At 36.6% G+C, this 12,789-nt stretch overlaps 1 protein-coding gene across 4 annotated transcripts in view; it reads right to left on the bottom strand.

Moving 5' to 3' along the window:
• Nucleotides 1-1,877: 1,877 nt before the first annotated feature.
• The window catches only part of FAM169A (family with sequence similarity 169 member A), a 36,930-nt gene continuing 26,018 nt past the window's right edge, over nucleotides 1,878-12,789 (bottom strand). For 3 of the 4 annotated variants that reach the window (XM_040542017.1, XM_040542019.1, XM_040542018.1), the window contains exons 9-13: nucleotides 10,310-10,364; nucleotides 9,835-9,973; nucleotides 8,050-8,215; nucleotides 7,002-7,202; nucleotides 1,878-6,169 (exon numbers count right to left, since the gene is read on the bottom strand). In XM_040542017.1, coding sequence (XP_040397951.1) covers nucleotides 5,624-6,169; nucleotides 7,002-7,202; nucleotides 8,050-8,215; nucleotides 9,835-9,973; nucleotides 10,310-10,364 — 1,107 coding nt within the window. In that variant the 3' untranslated portion in view covers nucleotides 1,878-5,623. The remainder of the gene's footprint in view (nucleotides 6,170-7,001; nucleotides 7,203-8,049; nucleotides 8,216-9,834; nucleotides 9,974-10,309; nucleotides 10,365-12,789) is intronic. The other variant, XM_040542020.1, reaches the window with a different exon arrangement.

Raw genomic sequence — 12,789 nt, 5'->3', positions numbered from 1 at the left:
CCTGACTGTGTTTGTGGAAAGGATAATGACTGTAAAGCAGGCAGGCAAGAGATTAACAGTTTCATAAGGTAAAATTCAAGAAGTTGTAGGGTTTTCAAGATAATGTGATATTTGAGAACAGCGTGATAACACTGATCTTGCAGCTCCTTGTAGCTATCATGGGTGATTTAAAGTCACAAGCATCAACTGATCAAGGTATATTTAGCTTCCATCCTCAAAATACAGGAAACAAGCTGCTTTTACACTGACTTCCTCTGATGCTGTCTACTGCATCAGTCATCTTCAAGTCAAGAGTCTGGTGGTAAACTAAGTACCATCTTTCACTACAGACACACAGCATTTTATAGTCCTACTCTTAAACAGTACTTCACTTCAAAGCAAAGGAGCTTTTAAACCCGAACGTGAAGTCAAGTCCTTATAAACTTTTTTTCTGATTTATGAAGACCATCTTATTCCCCCAGCACTGTAAGAGGAAAACTTTCAAACAGAGCTCTTAAGATATTTCAGAAGCCCAAATATGAATAGTTTGGGGTTTGTTTTTAAACATAGAGGTAAGTTTAAGACCAAAGGTGGCTGTCTGCACCTATCGTACATGCAACAGGCCACAGGGAAAGGCAGATTAGCAGAATGATAGAATGACTGAATAGCAGATGATAGAATCACACAATAGTTAAGGTTGGAAGGGACCTCTTGAGATTGCCTAGTGTAACTCCCCTGCTTAAAGCAGAGTCAACTACAGCAGGTGTCTGAGGACTGTGTCCAGTCAAGTTTTTACTGTCTCTAGGAATGGAGACTCAAGCTCTCTAGGCAGCTTGATCCAGTGTTTGACCACGCTTCCAGTTTAAGAAAAGTTTAAAGTTTAAATAGAATTTTCTGTATTCTAGTTTGTAGCCGCTGCTTCTCATCCTGGTACTGGACACACTAAGAATCTATTTCCATCTTCTTTATGCCCTCCTGCCAGGTATTTGTACACAAGGGTAAGATGCCTGCTCCCTCCACCCCAAGCATTCTCTTCTCTAGGTTAAACAATTGCAACTCTCTCAGCCTCATATATGAGGGATACTCCAATCCCATAATCATCTTCATGACCATAACGCCATTTCCATCTGGAACTCAAGCCAGGAAGTCAAGTTCGATGTTTTTGTACTAGGTTTGGGATTTCTCTTACACCATCTAAGAGAAACAATACTTTAAGTATACCTTAGTTTTCTCCTCTTACAGGTTATTTTGTTAGCTTAACATATTGCTCTAGTCTGGGCTTAGTAACTTACTGTCATTTTTACTTGTGCAGTGAAGTGATTCAAAACTAAAAGAAGGTTACAAGCCAGGTAGTCATTTGCTTGGAGAGAGGACATTGTCAAAATAGAAAAGCCTGCAGTTCTTGTTGCTTTACCCTTTACTGCATGTTAATAACATGGACACAATACTTTAATTTTCTATTGCATTGTACTGCTGCCCCCCTCTCCCTCCATATAAAGTACAGCTGCCTCGAGAACACTACTACATTTTGTGTTGTAAATACATGACTTGTTGGCTGAATAATACAATTGTTGCAATTCAAAATGCATTTTAATGTAACACTATACGGAGTTGATAACCTTACACCAAATATACAGTATGGTGCAAACTGCAGAATGCGTATGGTAAACATACAGAACAGCCTATTCTACAGCTCTTTAAAAAGTCTGATGAATAAACTAATTATGTGTATCTTTTTTTTTTTTAATATAAAGGTAAAGGATTTTTCAATTTATAATCTTTGAGCTTTTAAATAAGATTGTAAAATGAGGCTAAATATAATTACACAATTTTGTTCTAGTGAACTTTAAAAGATGCCTCTCATGTAGCAGAAATAAATCAAATACTAAAAAATAAAATAAATCACAAAATAAGTTTAATTACTACTTCAAAACATTTCAAAAGCAGTCAAGACAATACAAAAAAAAGGAAAACCTAAAACACACTGTAACTAGACTTAAGTACAGTACTCTAGAATAGCATCACATCTTTCATAGGATTTATAAACATGTTATCATTAGTTTAAAAACATCTCACACCACATTTATGAAAATAAATTTAGAAGTGTATCCTCTTTGAAATAAACTTTTATAATGGTCACTCAAAGCACAGAAGATCAAACTTAGGGCTCTTTATTGCTATGTTCAACTTAGTGGTGTTTATAAGTTGTAGATGATCAATTTGATTCGTCACATCTACAAATGCTAGATGGTTAAAAAAGAAAAGCTAGTGTCAGACATTTAAAACAAGTTAAAAGCACATTTGAATAATGAGACATTTTCATGTAAAGGGCTATGAAACATGAAAACAGCAAACAAGAATTGTCTGAAATGAAGAGACTGAAAGGAACTGTGGGATAAGCAAAGCAAATTCCACTAAAAATTAACAAGCAGGACAAGAGACATTTTAACAAATGTTGGATTCAAATACAAAACCATTTACTCTTTGAGTGTAAGGTTGAAGACACAAAAGGTTTTTTAAACTTTATTCCTAGACTAAGTAAAGCTCAAAAATACTGTTCGCTTTCACCATACACGTGTAGTTCCACAGCATGTTGTAATAGTATTTGGTACAAATGTATAAAGTTGATGTTTTAATCATTGGTTGCTGGTGCGATCCTAAAAATTCTTTAACAGTTCAATGGTAATGAGCCAGACAGTTTACAGATCTAACAAATATTGTCTGAGCCTAAAAAACGCTGGTTTTCCCCAAGGTAAAACATTTCAGTCAATACAGTTTTCAGGTAAGTTAACCTAACAGTTACAGACTATCATGCTACTGTTCCCCTACTGGACAGTCAGGATAGCAAAAAAACTACTATTTAAAGTCAGTAGTTCAATTTAGCTACTCAATATTTACTGCGAGATGATTGATGCCAAAGAAGTTATTACAGAAGTAAACTGCCTTTTAGCTCAAAGTACTGCTGCAATCACAGTTAAGACCTATGTCTAGTTTTCAAGACAGCTGTTACCAGAACTGTTTATGATACCAGACCTGCCCACATTAGGTAGGTAATAATCTGGACATTGGCTACTACCTCAGGTACCCCAGATATACAGAGGTAGCTACTCAAGAATACACTTAAAGATATGAGTTTAAGCTCAGTATTTAAGACTCTGACTCACTGAAATACGATCAGAAATCCGACTGTTCTCAGTAGAAACCAAGACCGACCTCATCTAATAATCTTGTTGTAGTATTTCTACATTTAGTATGCAAATGTCCTAGGAGTAAGATGCTAATTGAAATTAGTTCAAATTTGGCCACGAAAAGAAAGAGCCTAGTAAGTGAAATGACCTTCTCACAGTGTTTTCCAACCTTACAGGGAATACAAGTGATAACATATCCATTAAATCTACCTAAAAGTAACTGGGATTCGCTGTTCATGAGCAACAGAATACTTAACTTAAAACAAACGTATTTGTATCAATTGAAGTATTTAACAGATTAATGTCTAGTAAAGTTTGGTCTAACAAACAGAACATGAGTGATGATATACTGTATACAACCAACCTTTAAGTTTCACAAATCCCATCCTTAGCAATGCAATAGATGCTTTTTCTAACTATTACTCACCTTTTTTCTACAATAAATCTTAGCACTAAAGGAGAAACCATAGTATAGATAAGTTCTGTCTCAAGTGTTTCATAGAAAATGTTTAATTAGTTTCAGAAAAGCTTAAGGTTCACTTGAATATGTTTACAAAGTCATGTAAGATCTTGAATATTTATCAGTCACAGGGTTCATAAGGAGTAAATGTACATTGACAGGAAGTTACAACTGTGTTCAGCAGTTCAAGAAACCCAGATTTAACTCTGATCCCATGCACTCTGAATCTAAAGATTATGTAATACCTGTTTCTGGGGAAAAAACAAACAAAACAAACACCTCCCCCCCCAATAATCTTCGAACGGATAAAAAGCATTGCACTTCATCAGCTGAAATAAATAGTAAGCACATACCTTATACAGTTAAAATATTTTATAAATACAGTTAAACTGTATAAGTACAAAATGTGAAAAACAGATTCTTAAATTAGCTTCGCAGAGGGACAAGAATTAAGACAGCATTGCAACTATTCAAGTGAACCTTAGAAGTCCTGAACAGCAATTTCCAGAAACCCTCTACTCTCAAGACACTGTGGGAGACTAGTTCACTAATCCTGGAAAAGGTATACAGCAGGGCAAACAGCTGTGTGATTTCCTGTTATCAGAACCACTGTTCTTTCTTACTCCTGAGTTTTTAACCCATTACAAGACGAGCTTCATTTATTGAAAGAAGCACATAGCAAATTACTTGACCTCTGAAGGGAAACATGCATGAATAGCCTGTTTACATTTCTGTTTGCATATAGCAAAGTTTAATTCCTGCTTTTAATAAAAGCTATAAACTGGGAAGATATTACCCCAGGAATTATACCCAAGTTATAAAAAGAAAGTGGGAGTCATAAGTATTTTCAGCTATCCCCTCAAAACTCCTAAAGGCATAGTGTTTGGCAAAAAAAAATTAAAAAATTGCTGAAACATCCACTAATATTCACACTAATGAATGTCACAACCACCTGAAATGCCAGAGCTCACAGGAGTCACACACCTGGCAGAGACAACATTTCAACAGCTACTCCACAGCATCAGCTGAGTATTTGGAAAATACAACCATCACTTCCATTCAGACTGATACTAGATCAAAAGCTGTCATATCCTTGTCCTGTAATGTAACAAAGTAATCAAGTAGCCATTCAATACATGCAAGTAGGTAGAAAGGCTGTCAAACAATTCCATAAGTGTACTGGAGTCTACACTCCATACATTCTGGAGAAACTTACACTTAGCAAGACACTCACTTTGGAAGCTACAAATACAATTTACTGTATAGGCATCTCTAAATCTTCACATTAAAAACTTAATTATCTTTGTGTGCTATGGTAGATGCTGTATTGGTGGTGTTATGGGTGACTCAGCTGTCTCCAGTGATTAGCAAATAGTTGGGAATCAGAAGTAGAGCCATTCCCTCCTGTCTAACTCTAGTGAAAGACAGATGCTGCTCATGTTTTGATCTAATGACATGTACCTTCTAGTATATTGAGATCTAGAATTACAGAATCTTACATCCTTTTAACCTCATCTGAGAAACCTATGGGAAGGGAACAAGAAGAGAGTAAAGATGTTTCTTGTTCTGCTCTTCTCCACAGTAGAGAATGCAAGATTTAGGAAAAAAATGCTAGTGATGTCTGGCCTTGTGGAAGTTTATGGAAATTTTAGTGACCTTAACAGAGCCAGGATTTCACACTTTGTTTTTTCTTCCAAGACTGGCACCTAAAATACGCAAACTGTTCCTTTACTAGCACAACTGTATTTTTCCTGCATGTATCCTTTATAAAAGGAGGAGACTGGGTGTTTACTTTCATACTCTGATGAAGCTCAATGCCTACTGGTTAAAAATTCAAGAGAATTTGAGCAAAGGTGATGAATCCCCAAATGACATCCAACCCAGCATTTTAAACACGTGTGTCCTGTGTCCCAGATGGTTTAGTTACACCCTACTGTTTTATGCAAAATGACAACTTTCTTACAAATATATGAATTAACAACCAATACTTCATTTTTTAAGCTGGCTTTCCTTTTTTCTTGGGAGGACCTTTGTAACCTTTGGCCTTTCTTCGCAAATTTCTCCGATCCACAATGGGTACCTCAATTTCTGCTTCCTCAGAGCTACTGTCAGCAGCCCGCTCTGCTGCTGTCTGTGTGTACTGATCAGCAGACTCTTCCAAGTGCTCTTCCAACTGGTTCTTCTGTCCTTCTTGTCCAGAAGGCTGCTGAAAAGAAACACCCTCCAGTTCCACCACTATCAAAGAGCTCTGACCCAAGGCATCAGGGGCCTCCTGTGAGTTGTGCCCTGCTTCCTCATTTTGATCTTCCACTGAGGAAGCTGTTTTGGGTGACACATTTTCAGAAACTGATTCTTCTGCTGCTTCAGTTATCACATTGTTTGGTAGGCCATTGTCTGAGGGTTCTTCCTTTGGTGCTGAAGCAACTGCATTTTCAGTGGATGATTTTTTCTTTTCAGATTCTTGTTGGTCTTCCTCTGAACCCTTCTTCTCTACTGATGTACTTTCTTCAGTTAGTGCTTCTGAATCATTTGCATTTACAGCCTGAGGGGTGGGAGGGCAGCAAAACAGAGGGACAATTAACTTAAGATACAAGCAGCTGAATGACTACCACCCCTAGCTAACATCTACATAGGATATTTTAGTGTTAAGCAGTTCCTGGTACTGCACGCATAGTCAAACCAATACTCTGCTCCTCGCTGCAAAAAGCTATTTCGTGAACTGCATTTGATATTAAGAGTCCCCCTTTTATTTTCATACTCAAATTATTCAAAGAATTGTTCAGTAAACGTGTTTTGAAATTAATCTCAGGGAAAAAAAGGGAAGTGTTTTACTTTAGACAGACATTTATTTCACTAGCATAACAATCCACTTTTGTGCTATAAATAACAACAACAAGTTACATCTGTGTTCTAGAAGGGTATTTTATTAGAAATTAATTGCTTGTATACTTCATCAGGGCAGACTTACTAGATAATATACAGATGTGGCTTTCAATTATATCCACCTAAAATTTTAGTGAGAAATAGCTGTTTCATTACTGCCATGGCAAACTGGAGCAAAGGAGCTTTCTTTTTGGTATCACATAAATATACTACTAATATAATACTAAATTACATCACTAAATATACTACACTAAATATATATACTATACAATCACTAAATATACTACACATAAATATACTACTTATGCATATTATAACAGAAATGTTAGTATATTCTGTTAATGGATTTACAACATCTTGCCTAAGAATTGCTACTCCCAAAAATTTCATATGATGAGGGGGGCCACCTTCTATCTTTTATGTAAAAAAAGAAAAAAACAGAAGACATGTACATCCTTCAGGAAAAAAACATTTTGTTTCCATGCCCTTACCTTATCTGATACAGTATCTTCTGCAGGTTTTGCTGGAGATTCAAGGATTAATGGAACAAGCAGTGTTACAGGTTCTTCTCCTTGACTCTGCAATTTCGATTCGCCGCCTAGAGCTTCATTTGCTGTTTCCTCTTCAGCCGTAAGTGAGGTCTTCCCAGTTTCTTCTGCTACCTCACCATTAAGAGATTCAGATGGAGCTTCCTAAAATACACATTTCTAAGTCAAGATTATGCCCAGCCCTTGTTCCTACACACTAGTTGGTATATCTGTGATCTAAATTTTTATTTTAGATATGAAAAGCAGCTAACTTGGGTACCTAGAAATGTGCATCAAGAAGACAGAACTCAGCATAGAGTAGCTATCCAATTACCTAACCAGCATATTAGCTTGGTGCTGTTACCTGCACTGAATACCTGACCATGGCTTATATGGTAAACAGCCAAGCCAAGCAGCATACATACTAGAGTCATTCCTTGAAATACAGGTTGGTGAACCCAACATAGTTTATGGTCCACTTTCTCACAAATCAGTAAGAACTGAAAATCCTGGATGTATTGCTAGGCACAGAGGCCACTCCCAGATCTAAAAATCAATCAAAAAGTCTTTGTAGATCAAAGTTGGATTTGAACAAAGTCAGACAAGCTGTACAGGGAGAAGAAAAATTGACAGTAGTCACTGAAGCCTATCAGCTATTAACTTCTTCACTGAAACTTTTTTCCCCCCCTCTTACTGGAAATACGGGATCAAGTCTTGACCCTACACCACTTCTCCCCAATTTTTAAATAGAACAAATCAATTAAGAAAGCCAGGTTGATAGACAAGCTATTCACCTTTCTGAAGATCCTATGAACTCTTGTTGCAAGGAATTTTCCCTTGGCACTAATTCTATACTAGCTCTAGGTTCTCAGATATACTACTCAACAAAGCATTGGTACAGAAATTGAAGAGTCAATAACCACATTCATCAAGGCAGCAAGGACCATATTTAACAGAAACTGTAGTTATGTTCCAAACTTCCCATCCTCTATGGCGGTAACACCCAGCTCACCTCCTTCTCACTCACTTTCTCAGATGGCGATATATGTAACTCAGTTTCTGATACAGACTGGTCCTCATTTTCAGTGATCATTTCCTCATCGCTTTCGTCAGCATTCTCTTCAGGTTCTTCTACAAGGACTTCAAAGCGTTCAAATAGGTTGGCACGAACTTCTAGCCTGCAGCAGGTATTAATATATAGACCTTAAGTCTTCTAGATTAATATATAATAATTTTAGATTAATACATAATTTAGATTAATACATAAATCAGCAGGGAAAGTCTTTCATTACTGATTTTGAACTTCTATATCACATACTTGCCATAGGAAGTATGAATCCAGAAAACTAAACAGATCTAAAAATGACAAATTCCTAATTAGGAGAAATATCTCAACTAGGCAAAGTTGCTATAGCAGTTATAGAATGAAGTCATCTCTCTTCCATTTTATGTGAAAAGTCAGAAATATGTTATTTTAAACAAAGTTTGTTACTTTAAATCTAGAAAGCAATAATGCATTACACATTTGAAAGCTATAAAGGGATGAAAAAGAAAGTAATTTCACACAGCCTCACTACAGAAACAGTTTAAAATTATGGAGCTATGTAAGCAAGTATGTTTGTATAATTACTGAATATACATTTTCTACAAAGACCACAAATGGGAAAGAATTTCAGGTGACAAACGTGGCTGAAGAAGATTCAAATGAACTAGGTATTAAATTAGCCAAAAGCTAAAGTTGAAACTCTAATGCACCTGCAAGGCAGTAACACCATCCCAAGTATTCAGTTCTTTTTTCTGATATGCTGAAACTTAGACATACTGAAAATATTACATACAACCATACATGCAATATACACAGGTACATGTAATAGATTTGCAGGAGGCTGCTTCTCAATCTCACAGTGAAAAAATCTTCAGTTGCTCAAAAGAGGTGTTTTTTTTGTTGTTGTTTGTTTTGATTTGGTGGAGGGAGGGGAAGAGGAGGGAGGAAGAGAGAGAAAAGCTGTGTATAACTATGAATATATATATACACACACATAAAGGGGGACGATGGAGTGTTTTTGGTTTTGTTTTTAAATAATAGCCAAATCTCTGCTTTCTTGATAGAAATCACTGCAATTTAGAACTTCAGGCCCTGTCTAACACAAACTGTTAAGTACCTGAATGGTACTTATTTACATCTTGTGCACATTTTCACAGTTACTACACAGGAGAATGTTCTTTAAGCTGGAGATGACTTTCTTCTTTTATGAGGGTTTTAAATCAGGATTTGTCTGAACAAGAGCTTTACTTTGAATAGGGGTGGCTCCCTCTAACTCTTCTGTTAAATGACAAGTAGTAACCAGCTCCCAAACCAGTCAGACTATTTCACAGCAATATGTCACCATAATAAGGTCAGAAAGGGAACTCTAATCAGGACTGCACATAGTGTTGCGAATATTTGTCCAGTTACGTTATTGCAAGAAACCATGCTGTGTGAGTAGAGATGTTTTTACCCTTATGAAGGCTAAGCTATAATAGAACTTGTAAATACACCCTCATTCCTTGCTATTTTCCTACTGCCATTTCCCATGTCCTTTGAGATTTCAGTGAAGCAGATGCAATCACTCTTCATGAGAGGTCTCAATTTCCTTTTTCACACCGTGCTTTATTTTCAATAATTTTAAAAATCAAGTAAGCAAGCAGAAGTAGAAATAAAGGAGAAGAAACATCAAATATCACACTGGGAGAGACTGCTATAGTGTGTGACTACCCAAGCAACAGAACAAAAAAAATAAAATATGGGCTCCCTTACCTGCGGTCTGGCACATGATGAACATTTCCCTCATCTCCTTGGGAAGTTTCAGGTCCAGAATCCTGGCTATTTTTTCCTATCCTGGGACGTTTTAAATGACTGCTTCGTGTCCGAATAGAAGTGAGTGCAACATCAGGGTCTTAAGAAAAAAGAAATAAGTAAAAAAACACAAAAACAAATGCAGTCTAAGATCTGCAAATATTTTTTCCCTAATATTTCATTAAAACAACTGAGTGCAAGTAAACCAATATTTCACTCTGACACTTACTCTCTGAATATACATGCATAGATTTGTTATTAATACTCATAATTTTCTCCAAAGACTTCCAAATGTTTGAGTTGAGCAATAACACCTTAGAGGAAGGCATGTTTCCATACACTTTGCAGATGAGCACACTAAGCTAAAAAGCAGTAGAAGAGCCTGCTAACTTACTAATCCGTAATAATCACAACACCGATAATCAGTTATTCTTACCTTCAGATGTGCTTGCAAGGACATCTAATGATTCTCTGCCTTTTTGAGAGTCAATCTAAAATAAAAGCAATACCAATGTTACTCTACAAACTTAAGAACAGACCAAAATACCTTCACCTCCCCAGCTGTGCTTGCATGTTTCTAAACTACAATTTTATGGTAGTGATCCTATGGAAGAGTGGTTACAACCATCCTTAATTTAAAATATATCTACATATCATCTACATATTTACAGTGCTAAAAGCATCTCCTTTAAAGGTACCCAAACCTTTTGCAGCACAAAGGATACACCTTAAAGTATATTCAAGACAAATCTGCAAGCAATTTACATTGCTGTAGCAAACATGTTTTAATCAGAGAAGTGGACTGCAGCTAACAAGAATTTTTGAATGTGAACGTTTACTTTCTTGTCCTAATAAAGTGTGAGAGCTTTCCACATTAAGGTACTGTCTGAATTGCAGATAAATTACCACCCCTGTTAGGACATACTTCTAAAAAAGATTCAAAAGACAAAAAATTAATTGAACAAGGCATACATACCAGTTATAGTAATTGTTTTACTTCTTGAAGGCCAAAATGGTTTTAATGCAACAGGGAAGTTTTTTTTTTAAATATATCTATATATAATCACTGTTAATCCAAGTCTAAATTGGATTGGCAAAAGCAGACAAATATTCAAAAAAAACAGAGCAAAATATTCTCAGATGCAAATACTGCCCTAAAAAAAAGACTTTTCAAACACATCAATTTTCTATTCTAAATACCAATTTTGACTAGGAAGAAATTTGATATATCACTTGCTTATGGTACAAAATGCAGATATGTTCAGATAATGGCACTGGCCTCTTTCAACACAGGCCCCCTATGCCTCGTGTCTATCCTTAGGTGTATTAACTATAATTCCCTTGTCTCTGTCACATGGAAATGGGAATAACAGGTGTCTGCGTATGTCAGGACTAAGACGGATGGAACAGGTTAGGGAGAGGCTGAGAAAGCAACAGTCATATGCAAAGGCAGCTTTGAAGGCCTTCCCATTTGGTAAGGTAATTGTGCAGCAGGACAGTGGAAGCAAGTGTACAGTGAGACCAGCAGTGAGTGTGAAGAGGGCCTGGCAGAGCCTGAGGGTATAAGCTGGATGACCAAGCAAAGGCAGGTCATCTGTCATGGAAGGCATACAGAAGTGCTTCACCACTGAAATAGCACACTTCAGAACACACTTTGTTAGAGGAAGGGTCAAGTATACTACATGGCTTAATGAGAAACCTGCCAAAGCGCAGTGGCAGACTGCATTCTAACAGGCAGGCAGTGAGGAGTCCATGAAGAGGGATTTCAATCAAGAATAGGAAGTCATTTCTCAAACAACTGGCCAAAAACTGTAATGGATCTGACTGGGATGGAGTTAAACAGTTTCTTCTTAAGTAGTTTATGGGTATATCTTAACAGATTTTTTTTTTTTTTAAATCATCTTTACTACAAGCATGATTTTTTTCCTGAATTTTACTTCTGGCCCCAAGATTGAAAATAATTTGACATTATAATTAACACTACCAAGTTTTTCCTAACCATTAAGTTCATAAAAGGTGTCCACTGTATGCTAGGAGTCTTTTGCTTCTTTTCTCTATGAACGGAAAGGTCTACACTAGAATAGTTGATAAAATGTAACAGGACACTTATCTTTATACTTGTATTGAGTTTTGTAGTCTAATTTTTATCATGCCATACAATAAAATATGGCAACCCATAAGTTATCATTAAAAAGAGATCAGACAAGGAAAAACAGAGCATAGTGATGCAGCAGTGATGCCGGTTACAAGTGCATCAGCACAAGATGCTGCTTACATCAGAGCTCTCTCTTTAGAGCTCTTTTGCCTCACTCCACCCCCATATTTCCATTTTTTTCTGAAAGTCAGAAGACAATTCAGTGGTGAAGCACTTGACAACCGAAGTGGATCCAAGCTATACATATTGAAAGAGAGCAATATATATACTTCTGTTAGCTGCCGCAAGTAATCTAGGACTCGCAATAAGCTGCATCCAGGTTTTCTGCTGCCTTTTCTGCCTCACTTTAAGCACTACCCAAGGAAGCTAGCAACAAGTGGCTACGTCCAGATTCTGCTCCTTGAAATAGTTTCAAGTAAACTTTAAATACATAAGAATTTATAGACTAATGATAAATTATTATAACAATAAAACACACAAAACAGGATGTGAAATGTGGAAGTGTGTATTTGGAAAACGTTTTTCTTCGTGTTTGGGGGAAGGTGGGCTTTTTATTTTTGTTTTGTTTAGTGATCCAACAGCTTTCAAAGCATTGCAGAGCTCCCTACTGACAGCACAGGTGCCAAGGAGAGGAATGCCAGTGATTCTACCAAGCTGGAAGGAGCTGGAACACTTTGGAATCTACTATTTTACTCTTCTTGAAGAAAAGAAGAGACAGGGCTTGAATTCTTAACTCACAGCCACAAAAGTCTTAAGAACTA

Source organism: Cygnus olor, chromosome Z, assembly GCF_009769625.2.
Source record: "Cygnus olor isolate bCygOlo1 chromosome Z, bCygOlo1.pri.v2, whole genome shotgun sequence".
Lineage (NCBI taxonomy): Eukaryota > Metazoa > Chordata > Aves > Anseriformes > Anatidae > Cygnus > Cygnus olor.
The sequence above is the reverse complement of the archived record's forward strand: the minus strand, read 5'-3'. Positions and strand labels throughout refer to the sequence as shown.